General features: G+C 52.9%; 1 protein-coding gene across 1 annotated transcript; it reads right to left on the bottom strand.

Annotated features, from left to right (window-relative positions):
• Positions 1 to 14,484: 14,484 nt before the first annotated feature.
• LBX1 (ladybird homeobox 1) lies at positions 14,485 to 17,352 on the bottom strand. Its single transcript, XM_041415892.1, has 2 exons — positions 16,341 to 17,352; positions 14,485 to 16,043 (listed from the first exon to the last, which is right to left on the bottom strand). The coding sequence occupies exons 1-2, from the start codon at positions 16,663 to 16,665 to the stop codon at positions 15,541 to 15,543; spliced, it is 828 nt and encodes a 275-aa protein (XP_041271826.1). The 5' UTR covers positions 16,666 to 17,352; the 3' UTR covers positions 14,485 to 15,540.
• Between the last annotated feature and the right edge of the window lie 201 nt (positions 17,353 to 17,553).

The following is a 17,553-nucleotide window of genomic DNA, read 5'->3' as shown; positions in this document are numbered from 1 at the left end:
CTGATGGCAGAATGGAGATATCAGTTCATTGTTATTTCTTCTCACTTTGGGGTGATCTTTCCTGTGCACTTGCAGTGCTAGTTATTCTTTTGCTTTCCCTGGGAGTGTTTATAGATCAAATGGGACAGATTGCCTCTGCTCTTGGCCATGGTTTCTGTACCCTGGGCTGGACAGGGCACAAAGAATGAGGGCGGAAGTTGTTTTACAACCGTGCTCATGGGTATTGTGGCTGATTCCTCCTACAGGGCAAAGGAAGAGACAAGAGATAGAAATTAAAGTTATTAGCATCAAACAGTTAAGGGTTCTGGTTGAATTAGGTGAAAAGTAAATGGGACTAATTGGGAAAAACATTAGCAGATCATAAAATAGTAGCTTTTTAAGAAATGGGAAATAGAAGCTAATTATAGGCTGTGTGACATTGGCTTTATGTTGGTACTTTTGCTGATGGACTTGAAAGTTGCTTGACTACTCCAGTTCATTTTGGTGTGCAGGAAAGCACTAAGGGATGAGGGTGATGCAGAAGTAGCAGTCAGGGATTTTTTTGCTTCATCATTGAATCATAACATAATTCATGTTGGAAGTGACCTCAGGAAGTCTCTGATTGAGTTCTCTCTCTGAAGAGCAGGGCTCACTGCTGCTAGGGCAGGTTTCTCAGCTCAGTAAACCTTTGAATGTTGACATGGTTAGTGACTTCAAAGTTGGATCTCTGGTCCAGTATCATGGGATCCTTCATGGGATCCTTCCTTTCTCTGATAAGTAATCACAGTTTTCTTTGATGCAGCTTGTCTGTCACTCCTTGAGTCTGTTGGCCTTTTGTCTTTCCCAATACCCCAAGAAGAGTCTGGCTCCATCTTCTCTAACACTCCACCAAGCATTCCTGGTGTGGACAAGGGAGTCTGTGGAAAAGATGTGCAAGCACAGGACACCGGGGGGAGCTGTCAGCATGAGCATAAAGGAATGTGACTTGTGATACTCCCTAATCTCCAGGTGTAAATAAACAAACAACAACAAAACAAACAAACAACCTGCTGTGAAGCGTTATATTTTCCTTTGAATTATTGTTAATTTTCTTGAAAATACTCATGGGAAGTAGAAGGGTTGTAATACTCATTTGTGTGCTCTAGAGGCAGGGCTAATACCTGGAGAGTGATTGCTGCCCATGAAAGTGAGCAGAAAATAACCTGGGGAGAAAATAACCACCAGTACATATGTAGTACTTCATGCTGCCAGCTCTGCCAGCCTCAGAGCTGGGCACAGAACATCCCATGAGCAGCGAACGGGGGACACTGTCTCAAGCAGCTGGCAAGCTGGGACACAACATATACAAGGGAGGGCTCGTTCCAAGTGTGATGTCCCATCGGTTGACAGGCAGTGTCCTACAGACTCTGTAACCCTGTCGGTTCTGAGGCTGAAGCAGGAGGCAGGAGAGTTTCTGCCAGAGACGAGCCTGGCTATAAAGGAGCTGTATGCACACAGCAGGAAGAGCTCCAAAGATCGGTTCACAACGGCAGCAGGATTTGAAACACCCAAGGACTGAATTTACTTGTCATGTCCCTAGTCCCATTTTGGCTGAAATTCAACGAGACATTTAAATTTGGGAGGACAGGGACTCAGGGGCTAGGAAGACCTGCTTGCTTTTGTGACACCCCACTGTTTCTGAGACACATCAGATCCCGTCTAACCCTGGCCCTGGTTAGACGGGATCTGCCCGACATCTGTGGCACTGGTGCCACTTTGTTTTAAGTGGCAATCCTCTCCAAAATGACTGTGAACCAGGGAACGTGTTTCACCCTTCAGACTGCATTACTGTGGCAGCATCCTGCTTCCTCAGGTCCTGATACGGGGGGACAATATGCTTCTTGACATAGTGACGTTAGTAATGTCACAAGCCCTGGAAAGCATTGACTTGATTTCTCTGTGGGATGTGAAGTGGCTGCTCACCTCACAGAAAAAGGAATGCCACGGGGGATTTTGCTCATGCAACCCTTCCTCTTTTCACCTTTCAACTTTTAGAAGGGCGTTCCCCCTTATTAAAACCGCTTGGCAGGAGGCAGCACGCCCTGTTCAGTCCCACCCGCGGGGTGCCGGTCGTGGTTTGGGGATCGGGTGGCGGTGCCGCCTGCAGAGGTCCCCCTCGCCTAAGCTTTGGGCGCCGGGCGAGAAAGCGGCTCCGGCGGGGAACGGCTCCTTGCTCACCTCACAGAAAAAGGAATGCCAAGGGTTTTGCTCATGCAACCCTTCCTCTTTTCACCTTTCAACTTTTAGAAGGGCGTTCCCCCTTATTAAAACCGCTTGGCAGGAGGCAGCACGCCCTGTTCAGTCCCACCCGCGGGGTGCCGGTCGTGGTTTGGGGATCGGGTGGCGGTGCCGCCTGCAGAGGTCCCCCTCGCCTAAGCTTTGGGCGCCGGGCGAGAAAGCGGCTCCGGCGGGGAACGGCTCCTCCTCACAGCCCTCACAGCCCTCAGCCCTCACAGTCCTCACATCCTTTATACCCCTCACAGCCCTCACAGCCGTCATAGTCCTCAGCCCTCACAGCCCTCACAGTCCTCAGCCCTCACATCCCTCAGCCCTCACACCCCTCACAGCCCTCACAGCCCTCACAGCCCTCATAGCCTTCACAGCCCTCACATCCTTTACACCCCTCACAGCCCTCATAGCCCTTACAGCCCTCACAGCCCTCACAGCCCTCACATCCCTCACAGCCCTCAGCCCTCAACCCTCACAGCCCTCACATCCTTTACACCCCTCACAGCCCTCACAGCCCTCATAGCCTTCACAGCCCTCACATCCTTTACACCCCTCACAGCCCTCAGAGCCCTCACACCCTTCACACCCACCACACCACCTCACAGCCCTTATTCTGGCTCCCTCCTCCACCATCCCGGGCAAAGTGGCGTTGGGATGCCCACAGGTGTGTCATAAGGATGTGGTGAGGTGAGCTTGGAGTAAGCAGTGGCCTCGAAGTGGGACCCCGGGAAGGCAGGACAATTAACAGCCTGGTGACCATAATTGAGGGCAGCCGGAATTGGAAGTCCTTCAATTCACACTGCCCTGCCGAGGAGGCACCTGCTCCAGGACAGAGACACTTTGAGCCTTGCCCACAGCAGAGGCCTACAGGCTTGACACTGAGTGGAGAGGAAATGGGACAGGGCAGTCCATCCTTCCCTCCTCTCCAGCTGCTTCTGGATCCAGTTGTTGCTCCAGTCTCTGTGATGGATTTGGAACTCTCCAGTTTGTCCCCATGTCAGCACTGTGGTGGCTCCATCTTTGCCAGCACATGGGATTTTGGGAAGCAATGAGTGGCCCCAGCTGCATGAAAAGGTAATAATTACTGCAAACACACCAAAGGAAACAACAGTGGCAGCTACAAGCAGGGGTACTGCAACTAGCTGGAAGGGACCCCACACCGGTCCAAGGGTAAATGCTGCATCCCCTGGCCTTGCTGCAAAGTCAGACCAGGCAAGGGAGGGGTCTGCAGGGTGCCCTGGGTCCCCACCACAGCTTTTCTGGTTATGGTCACAGACCTCCCCTCACCCTCAGTGCATGGGCCATGGTTAACCCTGCCCTGACTGGGCACTGCAGCACTTGGGTTTGGTGCTGTGGATTGGGAATGGGGACAGTGCTGCTCATTAATCTAATCCACTGCTTTAAAATCATAATAGTAGTAGTAATAATAATAATAACAATAATAATAATAACAATAATAATAATAAGTAGTAGTAGTAGTAGTAAGGGATGAGACAATCCATTCATATGGCAGTACCTGAAATTTTTTGCTGTGGGGACTAGGATATGAGCTGCCAACACCCATAAACTCCTCTGTGTGAGCCAGCATTTACAGATAACTGGCCTCTCCACAGCCAGCAAGGCTTGAACACACAGTCACATCACTTTTCCACCAAATACCGTGTTCCTGTTCCCAAAGAAAGGAACTTTTTTTGTTTGTTTGTTTGTTTGTTTTGTTTTTTTAGCTAAAAGAGAATAGCAGCCAGCTAGCAGTGTAAAGAGCAGAAAACTGTGAAAGGGTCCTCTGAGGGAGTTGGCACAGGCTCCAGATTTCTGTGGTGACATGTGCTGTGGTCTCCTGTTCTCACTGCTCTAGTCTCTGAGCAAGGTGTGAGTCCCTTCCAAGGGAAAGGTTATCTCCATAATAAACGGGCTGGGAGCAGCTGAGAGAAATATTGCTTTTGTCAGGAAAGGACAGATCAGAAGTGATATACTGTAATAATTTCAGCATCCTGGAAGACTCCAGTTTGGCTGTAATATTAATGTTTTTGAAGATAAGGAACATTTGTGCCGTAAACTTGTGGTAGTTCCGTGTGGCCTTGGCATTGCTTTGGGCTGTGAAACCATTATGGACCCTCTGCACTGAGTGCCCTGAACTCCCTGAATGTCCATGCTTGACTGCCCTGGGCGTTTTTCCAGCAGTGGGTTGGTGGGTCTGCGAGGACAGAGAAGCGGGACTGGTGTTGGTGAGGCCGCGCCCGCTGGGGGTGGCATGGAGGGGGCAGCTGGCTCCTTGGCAGGGGATGTGTGTGCAGGTTGGGGCACCATTCGCAGCACTTCTAATCCTGCCGGTTATGGCCCTGGTGAAGCGAGCCCTCCCCTCTGCCATGGGCCACTCTGTGTGCTCCCTTCCCATGCCAGGCACCGGAGGCCACGTGGGGACTGCCGGGCAGCCGGGGCGAATGGGGGCACCGCGGGAGGGGGCAGCCACCCTCTCCTGTGCTAGAGGAGGGGGGCACAGGGACCCCCCTGCTTTGCAGGCTGCTGTGACCGGCTGCACGCTCTCACCACGAGGTTTGCTCTGGATTCAGGGGAGGGGGAGGCGGGGGTGCTGTGGAGCAATAGCCAATCTGCCCAGCAGTCAGGATGACATGGGGGGCTTTGCTGCGGCCTCGGAGGTCCCTGCATCCTTCTGAGGGACCCCCACCAATTCGGGGAAAGTCCCCTCCACCATCCATGGGCCCGCTGAACCTGGGGGGGAGGGCCTGGGGGGGCTTCAGGGGCTACCCCAGAAGTCAGACTGCTCACTGTGGAGTCCCTGCTCCCTTCCTTGACATGACCACTCGGTTGCCCTCTGCCCCATTCGTGTTTCTGCCTGCAGAGCCATCCCCGCGGGGGAGACGGAGGCAGTAGGGGAGCACTGTCTTGTTCGGGAAATGGGAGACAGGGGCTGGGAAGGAGGGAGAAAGGCTTTTGCCAGAGGAAATCGATATCCAGTGAAAAGTAATTATTGAAGCATAAATTTATCATAAGGGTGATCACCAATAAAACATCTCTTGGCGACGTTTTAATTTAAAATCAGATTCGAAAAGGCCCCCCTCCCCCTTCAAAAAAAATCCTTAACAAGCAGAAAAATAACTGCAGCCCTTGGAACACTTCATTATACGTTCAAAGAGAGCTCCATCATCTTCGCACCGACGCCGGGCTCTGCTCTTCTGATGGATCCAATGCAGCTGATTTATGGAAATGACTTGCAAATCCATAAATGTAGTTTGCAGTGACAGCCGTGCATATCACTAGTAATTCCTTTAAACTATGCAAAGAAAAATGATTCATATCTGGTTGGACCCTGCCTTTTCCAAGGGTCGCCACTCCTGAGTCTTGATGTGTTTGTCTGTATTGGTTTCCCTCTCGATTTTTTTTTTTTTAACTCCGTGATGGATGAGGCTGAGATCTTAACACTGAAACCCGGGATCCCGAGACGGCCAGCAAGGGAAGAGTTAAGCCTGTGGGAAAGTGGTTTTGCCCTCCTTCCCCGCGGACACGTGTGGGTCGGACGTGACACACATTGCCTCAGTCGGTGTCTTGTCCCCGCGGCTTTCCTTTGCAACCCCCCGGGTTTCAGCCCCGGGTTCCGAAAGCTTAATTGTGTTAATTAATTAGTCCTCCATGTGCGGTTGCTGGGTGACTCCGGGGCGGATGCGGAGGGATTGGAGAGGTGCAGCCCGGAGGGATGCGTGCCCTTTCCTCAGTTTCCCCACCTGCAAGAGGGGCGTGACGGGGACAGCCGGCCCGGCCTATGCGGCTTGCAGCCCCGCTCTGAGGACGCCTCCGAGTGCCCTCTCCCTGGGACTCCCGGTTCTCTCCTCCTTGCAAACCCCAGCACACAGGGCTGGGCCCGCACACGTCGGGCAAGGATGGAGCAAAATCAGCGGTTCTCGGAATTTCTTCATTGTTTGCCGCAGTTATCCCAGGAATCACCATACCTCCTTCCCCATTTGCATCCCCAAAGATCATCCTCCAGCGGTATCTCCGATAACGCATTTATTAGGCTTCATGATGCAATAACCACAAGCAGCCAGAAAATGTAGCATTTTTTCACATTATCATCCAATTTCCCTTCCCGGGTATTTAGTTCAACTCTTTAACACCAGCCACATAATTAGAATTTGGATTTCCATTAATTTTCCTTGAGCCTGCAACCATTTTAAGATCACAGTGGTAATTAACGTGATACATCACTAATTTCACCAAGCACAATCTAAGCAGGCGCTCCCCCTCCTTCTCGGGGGCAAGGCTGGGGGGGATGGTGAGGGGGACGTCGGGGGTCGGGGCGGCCCGGGGCCCCTGCCAGGCTGATTCTGCCCCCGCCCCGGCCCCGCCGAGGAGCGGAGCGTGTCGTGTCGCAGCCCGGCCCCGCCGCATCCTCCGCGTTCACTACGGAAAAATACACTTTTCTTTCCAGTAAATTTAACAATTAAAAATATTTATCGGTAGCAGATTTACGTTGTTGTGTCTCCAGTCTTGGGGCATATTGGTAGACTATTAAGACTAATTAGCATCCTTTCTGCATGCAGATTTACTAAGCTGATTGCGGTATAACTCATCCCTAAAAGCCCCTATCCCTTCACATTTGCAGAATGTAGCTGAAGGCAAGGCCCTTTCGTCTCTCTCCGAGCTTGCAAGCAGCTCACGTTAGCCGGGCCTTTTGCTAAGTAAACTTTAAAAATGTGAAGCAATAACAATTTGAGTTAGAATCTTGCAGAGTACTAAAATGGAAATATTACCTCGGGAGCTTCCACAGGAAGCTGGATCTGGGAGGAAACAAGAAGCTTAAATGTATAGAAGCACGCAGCAGATACAGGCTGTATATTCTCAGCATTAAACCCAGGGCTGTTATTTTCTTAAATATATTTGGAAATAAACAAAGGGATTTGGTACGTGCCTGGGTGGCTGTGTGTTCCGGAAGCCAAACAGCACCGAGGATAGGTGAGAGAGAGGGAGGGAAAGAGAGAGAAAACGAAGAGTTAGAGAAAGTTTGCAAGATGCAGTTGCAGGGAACGGTTATTCGTTTTTTCCTTCCTTCTCTGCATTTTGGGTCTGTTTAAAAGGCGCGGAATCAGCAGAGTGCTTTGCTGCACAGCCCCTCAAATACAACGGGAGGGGAGATTCGTAGCATCCTTTGAACCTTACTTTGCATTTAAAATATTTAAAGCGTCCCAGAAGGCTCTGTGAGGCTCTTTCAAGGTGTGGAAAGTATCGGCTCTTATGCTTTTAAAAAGCGTACACTGCTGGTTTATTATTAACACACTGGGAAGTACATAAGCCCCACAACTTTATTCTCTTTAATGAGCCTGGAAAAGCACGTTGGCCCTGAAGGGTTTTGTTCATTAAAGATGTAGGCTGTAGGAATATTGTCTCATTAATTATCTGGTTTTAATTACACAGTTACCCTTTGAATCCATATATTTGTGGGGGGTGGAAAAGTTGCTATAACCAGACCCTCACAATCCGCAGCGAGGGCGTGTCGAGGTTTAAGGCTGAAGAAGTAGCAGAAACTCGGACGGGGAGTGCGGGAGTTGCAGGGATGCTCCTGCAGGAGGGACGGACGGATGGACGCTGGGGTGGGGAGGAAGCGAAGGAGGGAGGAAGAGGGGTCTCCGCGCGTGTAGAGCTGCGCGCACACCAGAAGATATTTATTTCCCCGTGTCCGTCTGCCGCCGCCTCTCGGCTGTCGGCCGTCTTCCGAGCTGGGCCGGTAGCGGCTGGGATGCGCCGTGGGGAAACCGGAGAGCTGCGTCGGGCAGACTCAGAGCGCGTCCCCCTCCGTGAGATGTGACCCTCCGGACGCCTCCCCAGTTCCCACATCGTTATCTTTCCTCGGCGCATAGCGAGCCGGAGCCTCTCCAATTAATTTTATTTTCCTGTTAATTTGCTCGCCATTTAGGAAGAGCAGCTCTGTGGCCCGCTCCCTTACACGGAGCAAGAAATACAGCATTTCTCACCCCGTCGAGGCTGGGCGACGGCAGCCGTGGATGCTGCTCCAGGACTGGACATCACCCGGAGGGGCTGAGGGCGTCGGTGCCATCGTAACTGCCGGGGCGCTTTGTCATTAATTACCCGGCGCTAAATTGTGCCGTTTTCCCTTTAAATCCCAGACATGTTGACAGGACACATTAAAGTGCAGCCTTCTCAGGCTGAGAACATCATAAAAACCGGACAGGCAATTTCTGTTTTCACCAAATAGCCAGGGTAGCGCGTTCTGCATCTTTGATTTTAATGCACTAACTGGCAGCTAAGCAGTGAGGGGAGCACAGAGGTGGGGAGAGAGGGGACTCGAGATGGAAAACCTGGGGAGGAAGCAGAGGTTAGCGATATTTTTTTTTCTCTTCTTTCCTGCAAGCCCTGCCCTGGCTCGGCCCCCTCCCTTCTCCAAATCCATCGCACCAACTGAATTATCAACTAGAATTTGATTAATATGCAAATCTGAGGCAAACAGCTCCATATAATTCTTTCAGTGGAGAGTAATTAATCAACAGTTAAAGCAAATTAATACATATATCAATTTTGTCAGGAACATGCTTAGTTCAATAGCCCGTAAAATTGAAGTTTGAAGTATTAAGGGGCTCTACAGAAACGTTATGACTAAAACTTTCAAATTGATCCTATTTAGTAATCAATCAGGCTCTCCCCTCGGGTTAATCTGTCTAATTTTTCATCTCAAATCATACACTTTAGTGGCATGCCATCTAGCAAACAGTCGATAAAAAGTTAACAAAAATGATAACGACTTCAGCACGCGATGGTTCCTGCGTGTGAGCCGGTGGACGCGGGTGGGTGTGCGGCCCCACGGCGGCCCCGCCACCCAGCCTGCCGCCGGTGCCATCCCGGCAAAAACACCCTTTGCCGAGCAGCTCATTAAATATGCGGTTATTTTCTCTCCTCTCCCCGTTTGCTTCTCCCTCCCTCAGCCCAAGTGGGCTGATTGAACACCGGCCGGGCACGCTCCGAGCCGGGTGGGGATGCCGCTCCGCCTCGGAGCTAAGCCCCCGCTCCGGATGCCTCGGCTCTTCCCGCGCCCAGCGGGCAGCGCTCGGACTCTTCCTCCGCGAGACCGACGTGGGGAATAAAAACTCGAAGCGCGGCGAAGATGTGCAGCTCGCAGCCATGGGGTGGGGGTGTGGACAAGGCCTCACGCGTGTAACCAGTACGGGCTCTACACCCCCTCGTGTACGTGTTTACACCCCCTCGCACCCCCTGGCCCGGCTCAGGCTCCGCGTAGCGATGCGTTCAGCGAGCAGAGCTGTGGAGGGGGCGCGGTGAGATGGGCGAGGGGGCGAGCAGAGGCCGGGGTAGGGGCTGAGGACCCGACCGCTGCCGGCAGAGGATTCCCGGCAGCGGACAGCCCCCGGGCATCCCTCTCTCCCCCGCATCTGTGGCCCCTTTCTCTTATGATACCTAGCGGTCTGTTCTGGGAGAGCCCTCTTGGCTCGGCGCTGACGGCAGCCCCCTCGAGGCCTCTGCTCCGACGGCCACTTGCCTTCAGTGGGACGGATGATGAAGTCACTGTGAGCGTCGATGACGTCATACCTTCTGCTGCCGCCTCCACGTATGACCTGCACAACAGGACCGCGCGCAATTCCCCTGAGGGCCTCAGTCCCTTCCTCCAGCACTGGAGATATTCCCCTATGGAAACCAGGCCTGGGATGGGGACACGTGGAGGAAATCCCCCCCTGGGACTAGCTCACCCCGCCGGAAAACCTGAGGGAAGATTTCACGCTCTGTTCTCCACTCGCCCTGAGCTCACCTGGACGGGGAGGAGGAAGGGCCAGACCCCTCGGTGCGCACGTCGATAGTACCGTCCCTCGTTGCAGAAGAGACACCCAGACCCCATGGACAGGCCAGGGGTGCCAGTCCAGCCCTTGGGGGCGGATGGACCCTCAAGGTCCCTCGGGACAGCAGGGATCCTGGCAGGGGGTGGGGACAGGAGTGATCCCGCGGGACTTCCCCGCTTTGGCCCGGAGGAGAGACCGGAGTTTGAGAAAGCTGAAAGGTGTTCGCGGCCGAGCGGCTCGGAGGAGGATGCTCACGGCCGTGGGGCTGAATGCAGCGAGCGTGGCCCCACAGATATCACGGCGCCGAGAGTTTTCCCTTTCCAAGCGGCACCGGCCCTGCCCGGGCTGCCCCACGGTGCCCGTCTCCTCGCTCGGGCACAGGAAGGGGTCCGGTGTCCCCAGCGCCCCCCAGAGTGCCGCAGAGCCGAGGGAGCAAATACGGGCCTTGCCCCGGGGAGGGTATGAGGACTGGGTATGGGCATGGCAGGCAATGTGCTGCTACCCCACCGCACCCGATGCCGAAGGTACGGGACAGTGGGAGGCCAGGAGCTGCCCGACAGCCTTTCCGCGTGTCGCGATACAAGGGAGCGGTCGCGATATGGCCGTGAATGTTCAGTGTTTACTGCGGGAGGCGGGCGGGCAAGACGGTGTGACACGCAGAGGGAATGAAGAGAGCCCTGTGTCACCTCAGCCTGCCGGTCCCCGGTGTGCCCCGGGCTGGGGGCGGGCGGGCAGCGGCCCTGTACAGGGGCCTTTCCGGGGAGCGGAGAAGACAGGCTGCGATTCCTGCCCCAACCCCAGAATCGGGAAGAAAAAGCCTTTCCTTTCAGCAGAGACTCATGCATCAAACTTCAATTTTCCGGACGATTGAATTAGTGATTTTTTTTCTCCTGAACTAAAATACACTTAAGTCTTTGGGATTAATTACCACGTTCTGGTCCCTCAGACTGTAGTATTAGTTATCGTTGCCATATTCGACATCAGCTCTGACACCTCATAAAATAAGGAACTGAATTTCACTGACTCAACCTGCTTCAACCCTGTTGGATAATTCAGAAGGGGGCTTTATTCTCCGTCTGGGAGCCCTGTGTGAAGTGAACAAGATCAAATATGGATCTTCTCCACCCCCCTCAGGGAAAAAAAAAATCTTAACTCCCCCCTGCAAACACTAAACAGTGGCTTTTCCAAGCAGACAACACCCCCCACCGCCTCCTCCCCTCCCGCTCCCTTCACACCTCCAAACGAAATCTAAGGCAGTGTCAAGTTTGGGGATGAAGGATGGGTATGGCAGGGGCGGGAGGATGGGCGGGAGCGGGGGGACACGCAGGAGGGCATGTCCGGCTCCTGAGTTAGAGAAATGGGGTTTCTGCCGGGGAGGGAACAGCGGTGGTCGAGGTGCGGGCCGGACCCAACCCTCGGGGGTCGCCACGCCCGCGCTGCCCCTGCCCGCACCTGCCCGCACCAGGTGCCCGCGGGGGACACGGGGCAGCACAGCCCCCGACGGGCCGGGTGATGAGAGACCTCCGGGCCCCCAGCTGGCTCCCGCAAGGCACTTCCATGTTCCCACACACTCTTTTGCCAATTGCTAGTTTTCACCTCTCCGGGCCAGGACCTGGGGTGCTTAAGCGGATTAACGCCTTTAATTTTCTTGTCAAGAATCACTTGGGAAAGGCCTGTGTCTCCCCCTTCCCCATGCCCACCTTTTCCCAGGGCGAACCGCGGTGAGCCGGTGCCCAGGACACGGAGCACCGGGCTGGGGGCGAGAAGCTCTGAAACGCTGAGGGTTTGCCGGGAGTGGGACAGGGGACGGACTGTGCCCCCCGCTGTGAATCCGTGCAGGAAGTACTGGGGGCAGGTTGAAGGCCGGACAAGGGGACCGCTGCCCCAGGTGTCCCTGGCCAGGAAGTTCCAGCTGGGGGTTTCGGCCCAGCTCCCTCCTTCTCCGGGATAGCGCTGGACACGGACGGGAGCGGCGGCCCCTGGGTGGGCGAGGCAGATCCGGAGATCCCTAACTTGGGGTAAATCTGGGAATCTGGGGCGGGCAGGAGGGGTTCCATGCCGCGTCCAGGGCAGCAGCCCTCCGAGTGGGCCGGGAAGGGCTGCGGCTGGGTCATTCCAGAGGGCACTATTCAGCGCTGTCGCCGCGTCCCTATTGCTGCTGCGGGGAAAAAAAACCCAAACAATCCGACAAACAAGCAGTAGTCCCACTCCTACACCCACCCACCCCCGTCCCCCGAAAAAAGAACAGAAACCAGAAAACAAACAAACAAACAAACATACCATTAAAAGAAAAGAAAAAAAAAAAAACAAAACCAAAAACCAACAACAACCAAAAAAACCCCAAACCGTATTGTATCTAAAAATCCAGGGAGAGCAAACCCCGAGCAATAGATCTACTCATGCAGGTGATCCCAGGGAACGGCGCATTTCAAACAGGATGGCAAACGGAGGGCACGATCCAGAGCTTCATTTTTAAGCTAAAAAAAAAAAAATCTTTTGTTTGTCAAAACGCAGATTAAACAGTCAAAATCCCAGTTATCTGGGAATAGGGGGCTAGCCAAATTAACAGGCTACAAATCTTCAGGAGGAGGCTTTATTTACTAACCCGCCCCAGCCACGTGTGGTAAACTTCTGCGGGTGCAAGGCGGCCCACCATCTCTTCTCTTTGCACTCAGAAGTCAATAGATCAGAAACCCAAATTAACTCCCAGCCTATTTTCCATACACTCAGCCACTTTTTTTCTTTCTTTTTTTATTTTCTTTTTTTTTTTTTTCTTGGTTATAGTGAATTGTACTGTTTGCAGCCTCATTAAATCCATTCCAAGACAAAAGAATAAAAGACTGGGGGGAGGGAGGGGACACGAGAGGAGGGGGAACAGGAGAGGGAATGGCGAAAAAAAACAGATAAAGAAAACAAATAAAGCCCTTTAACTAGATCTTCACATAAATGTCACAGTTTCTCAGCATTTACGATTTCCCTGTTTAGCATAAAAACACTTAAGGACAAGATTGAAGGCTTTCCGAGAGATCTGGACAAAAGTCAAAGCTATCATTCGGAGGTTAAAAAAAAAAAAAATATAAAAAAAAGAGGGGATGGCGGAGTGGGGGCGGGAGGTGGCGGAAAACAAGTGCTCTTCCAAATAATACTAAAGAAAAGTGAATTTCATTGTAATTCATAGGCTTGTTCCAAATACCAAGAGAGAAAGGAAAAAGAATAGAAGCGCACAGATGCCCCGACGAAGGGAGAACAGCTCTGCTCCCATTGTTGTGGAGTTAAACAGTGGAAGGGAGGGTTAACCTAATCCATCAAATTGTCTGGAAATTGTGAAGAAAATTCAAAAACCATATGGTCTCCAAGCGCTCGCCTTCTCTCTGCTGCGGAGGGGCACGCTTGTTTCAGCATGGCGAACCGCAGGAGGCTGTATATGCTCCATTGTCGCTTGTCACTTCAGAGAAGAGGGCTCATTTGTCCCCAGTTTTCATGCTTTACGCTAAAAATTACAACCCCATCCATTCTCAAAGAGGAGAAAGATTTATTTAGCCTCGGAGAAACTGGACCAAAAAAAAAAAAAAAAAAATCCAACCCACAAACCAACCCCGTCTTATCTGGACACTTCTCTGCCGACTCCACCACTGTACACCAGATTTGCCATTCTCACATAAATTTTACAAAGAATAGGGAGAAACACACGTTGCTCGACTCCAAAGGCAAGTCACGCTGCCAAGAGAAAACACATTCACCAGAGCTTTAATTTTGGCTGGGGAAAAAAAATAAAAAAGAAAAAAAAAAGAAAGAAAGAAAAAGGAGGGAAGAAATGAAAATAAAAAGAATTAAAGGGAGGAAACGAAACATTTTCCATCCCCGCGTCCCCGTGGCAGCTTTTGGCCAGACACGGGAGGCCTGCCCGCCGGGCGGAGGGCAGCTCCCCCCGCAGCACACCCGCTCCTTTTGTCCAAATCGCTGATAACTCCTTGCTGTCGCTCGCATTTGTTTTTTCTTGTCATTTTTTTTCTCTGCCCTTCTTTCCCCCCCTTCCCCCCACCCCCCCAATTTCAGGCTGGAAATGCCCCGCTGACAGCGGGAGGGCCCCGGGGTCCCGGTGGTTCCGCTCGCCCCTCCGCGCTCCCGCCGCCGCCGCGCATCCCCCGCGCCCGGGAAGCGCTGCCCGCACCTCCGGCCTTATCGATGCTCCGCGTTCTTCCTCTGCTAAACTCTGCCGGGCATTAGACTTAGAAAAAAACCCTAAATAATAGTATTGGTCTAGCTCGTGTGCTCCTTTCCCGTCATTTTTCTCGCAGGCACTGCTCTCAGAGTAACTTTAAATGCAAACGGGATGGGAAATTCCTGTGGGGGAAAAGTCCGGTGTAGCCTCGGACCGGCGGGGTTGTTTTTCGGTCACAAATGAAGGACGTTAAAAAGTATATTAAAATGGTAAAGATTTTATTGTATCGGAAAAAAGGAGCTATCTGTACAATTCTAAGAGACAGTAAATAAAGCGACATTGTCCCTATCGGAACTTAAATAGCAGGCCTTTTAAAATTTGTACAATTCAAACAAAACCAGGTCTTAAATCTGTACATTTTTTTAAAATTTATAGTGTAATATTTAAATGTATTGATTTTGGGATTTGTCCTTTTTTATTTCCATAGCATGCAAAAAAATTCTAAAAAGAGTAAAAAATAATTCTAGGATTTTGTTATTTTTCCTTTTTTTTTTTTTTTTTTTTTTGTTACCACCTTCATATCAAAAATACGAAAGGCAGCTTTTTAATAAAAGCACAACAATAGCAGAAAATGGTAAAAATAGCTTTTAATTGGTAAAATGAGGCAGAAATTGCATTGGAGACAAATCTCTATGCTCTAGGAAAAAAAAGAAAGTATATATTTTTCAACTTGCATTATCACCCAGCCCCAAGTTCCCAAGATTGCGAAAGAAAAAAATATTTTTAAAAGGAAAAAAATTAGTTCGTGCACATCTGAAACATGCAAGGAAAGGAAAGCGGCTAATTTTTTGCTGTTGCCGTTTTAAGCCTAACTTAAATCTTCTCTAAAGCGGTTTGTTTCGGAAGTCTTTGAAAACAACTGCTTTCCCAAACATCTGTTGGAAGCCAGGTTTATTCCAAGGTTACGCGTCTCCCTTATAGGTAAAATAATCATCACTGATAGCTATTAGAAAAAATAATAATCAAAACCTCAAAAAGAAGGGGGAAGGAAAAAAATTCCAATATATAAGTTTAAATATTTATACAGAAGCCGTCCATAATTGCACCGTTCCGAAGATGTGGCAGGCGGAGGGATATCGACTCTACCCTAAATTAATCGGGGGTGTGTGTCTGTGGTGGGGTTCTATTGCTTATTGCTCCGAGCGAGGGGAGCAGCCGCCCCGCCGCGCTGCCGGGGCCGGCATGGGGGGCCGAGGGTGCCGGTTTGGAGCTGTCGGGATGGGGGGGGAGGGACATGGGGGGGACGCCGGCCGCCCCTCAGTCATCCACGTCGATCTCCACGTCCTCCTCCTCCTCTTCCTCCTCCTCCTCGCTGTCCCGGCGGCTGCGGGGCCGCTCCGTGGGGGGCGAGGCGGGGCGGGGCGGCGGAGGAGCGCCGGGCTCCCGGGCGGCGGCGGGGGGCGGCGGCGGGGACCCGGGCCGCGCCTTGCCCCTTCCCTCGGCGCTGGGCTCCAGCTCGGCCAAGGCCACGATGTCCACGGCGGGGTTGGGGCCCAGCTTTTTGGCCGATTCCACGTCGGCCTTCATCTCCTCCAGGTCTCTCTTGAGCTTGGCGCGGCGGTTCTGGAACCAGGTGATGACCTGGGCGTTGGTGAGACCCAGCTGCTGGGCGATCTGGTCCCGGTCCGCCGGCGACAGGTATTTTTGGTAGAGGAACCGCTTCTCCAGCTCGTAGATCTGGTGGTTGGTGAAGGCCGTCCGCGACTTCCGACGCTTCTTCGGCGTTTGCCGCTGCCCGAAGATGGTCATCCCGTCCCGGCCTGCCGACGAGCCGCCAGATTGTCCCCGCTTTCCCTTGTCCACCCCGACCCGAGCCCCAGGACCCCACACCCCTGCCCCGTCGATATCTGGAGGGAGCGGGGCAGAGCCCCCTCTCCCGCAACCCCGAGGGCTATGGGGGAGGATGCTGCCGGGTACGGGCCGTCCAGGGACCCCCATCCCACCCCATGCGACACCCTGGGAGATGGCGGGGGACGAGGAGAGAAGGAAAACCAGGCCGTGGGGAGGAGCGGGGTACCCACCCGTTGGAGGACCCCCCTACTCTGAGAGAGGCTTACCTTCGGCAGCCTGCAGCACGCTGACTTCCAGCCCCTTGAAGGTCTTGCTGGCCAGCTCTTCCAGGGCGCAGAGGGGCGAGGTCTGGGAGAGCAGCGCCCGGCCGGAGAGGGGCAGCCCGGCCGGGGGGTGCTTCTCGGCGGCGGAGAGGAGGTGGGCCGTTCCGCAGAGGGTGTAACTCCTCCGCACCGAGGGCTTGTTGAGGATGTCCTCGATGCTGAAGGGGGTGAGGGGCTTGTTGGAGTTGGCCGGCGGTGGGAGGTGATCCAAGGGGCTCCGCCGCCGTTCTTCCCCCGAGGAGGGCTTGGGTTCTTCTTTGGAAGTCATGGTGGGGCCGGGCTGCACGGGGCTGCCTTCCCCACCCGCGACGGGGATGCGCTGCCGCGGGGAGAAGCCCCCGGCGGGACCGCGGGGTGACGGCAGCGAAGACAGCGAGCAAAAGTTGAAGCCCACCTCCAACTCCGGCGGAGGAGCCCCGGGTCCTCCCGGGGAGAGCCACGTCGGGCGGCGGGCCGGGCGGGCAGGGCGGCGGGCGGGCGCGGAGCGGAGCGGAGCTGCCGTCGGTCCCTCGCCGAGAGGTGGTCCTGCCGTACCTCTTGTCCCAGGGTTTTGGGTCGGAGATTTCCCCCCCTCCTGTCTGTCTCCTCTCTCTCTCTCTCTCTCTCTCTCTCTCTCTCTCTTCCTGTCTCTCCTCTTTCTTTCTCTTTCTAGCTGCTATTTTAAGAAACACCCCAAATCACAGCACTTTCCCTGCCCCCCCCACCTCCAGCTAATACCCACCCCAAAAAATTTTTTAAAAATAATTTTAAAAAAAGAAAGAGAAAAAGAAAAAGCAGACTTCGTAGAGGGGAGGAACAGCCCTCGCACCGAGACTTCGGACCAGGGGGAAAGAAGCGAGAAGAGATGGGGTAATTGACTATTGCTAACAAGTTATTGTTGATTGGGAGGTAATCAATTATCTTCAATGACACTTTTCGCCCTCTCTCTCTCTCTCTCTCTTTCTCTCTCTCTCTCTCTCTGTCCAATGCAGGCTTTTGCAAGTTCGGAGACCCATTAATTAGGAGGCGGTATGGAGGTGGAGCCCAGTTGAATTATAATGCTGAATGCACTTGTCATATTCTGGCCCTGCTATTTGTTTGGACATATATATTTTTAAATTACATTACAAACCAGCCTTTATTGCATCAGGATAATACAGTATAGTGAAAAATAATA

Source organism: Onychostruthus taczanowskii, unplaced genomic scaffold, assembly GCF_017590055.1.
Source record: "Onychostruthus taczanowskii isolate IOZ18803 unplaced genomic scaffold, ASM1759005v1 scaffold5, whole genome shotgun sequence".
In the NCBI taxonomy this organism is placed as follows: Eukaryota; Metazoa; Chordata; class Aves; order Passeriformes; family Passeridae; genus Onychostruthus; species Onychostruthus taczanowskii.
The sequence above is the reverse complement of the archived record's forward strand: the minus strand, read 5'-3'. Positions and strand labels throughout refer to the sequence as shown.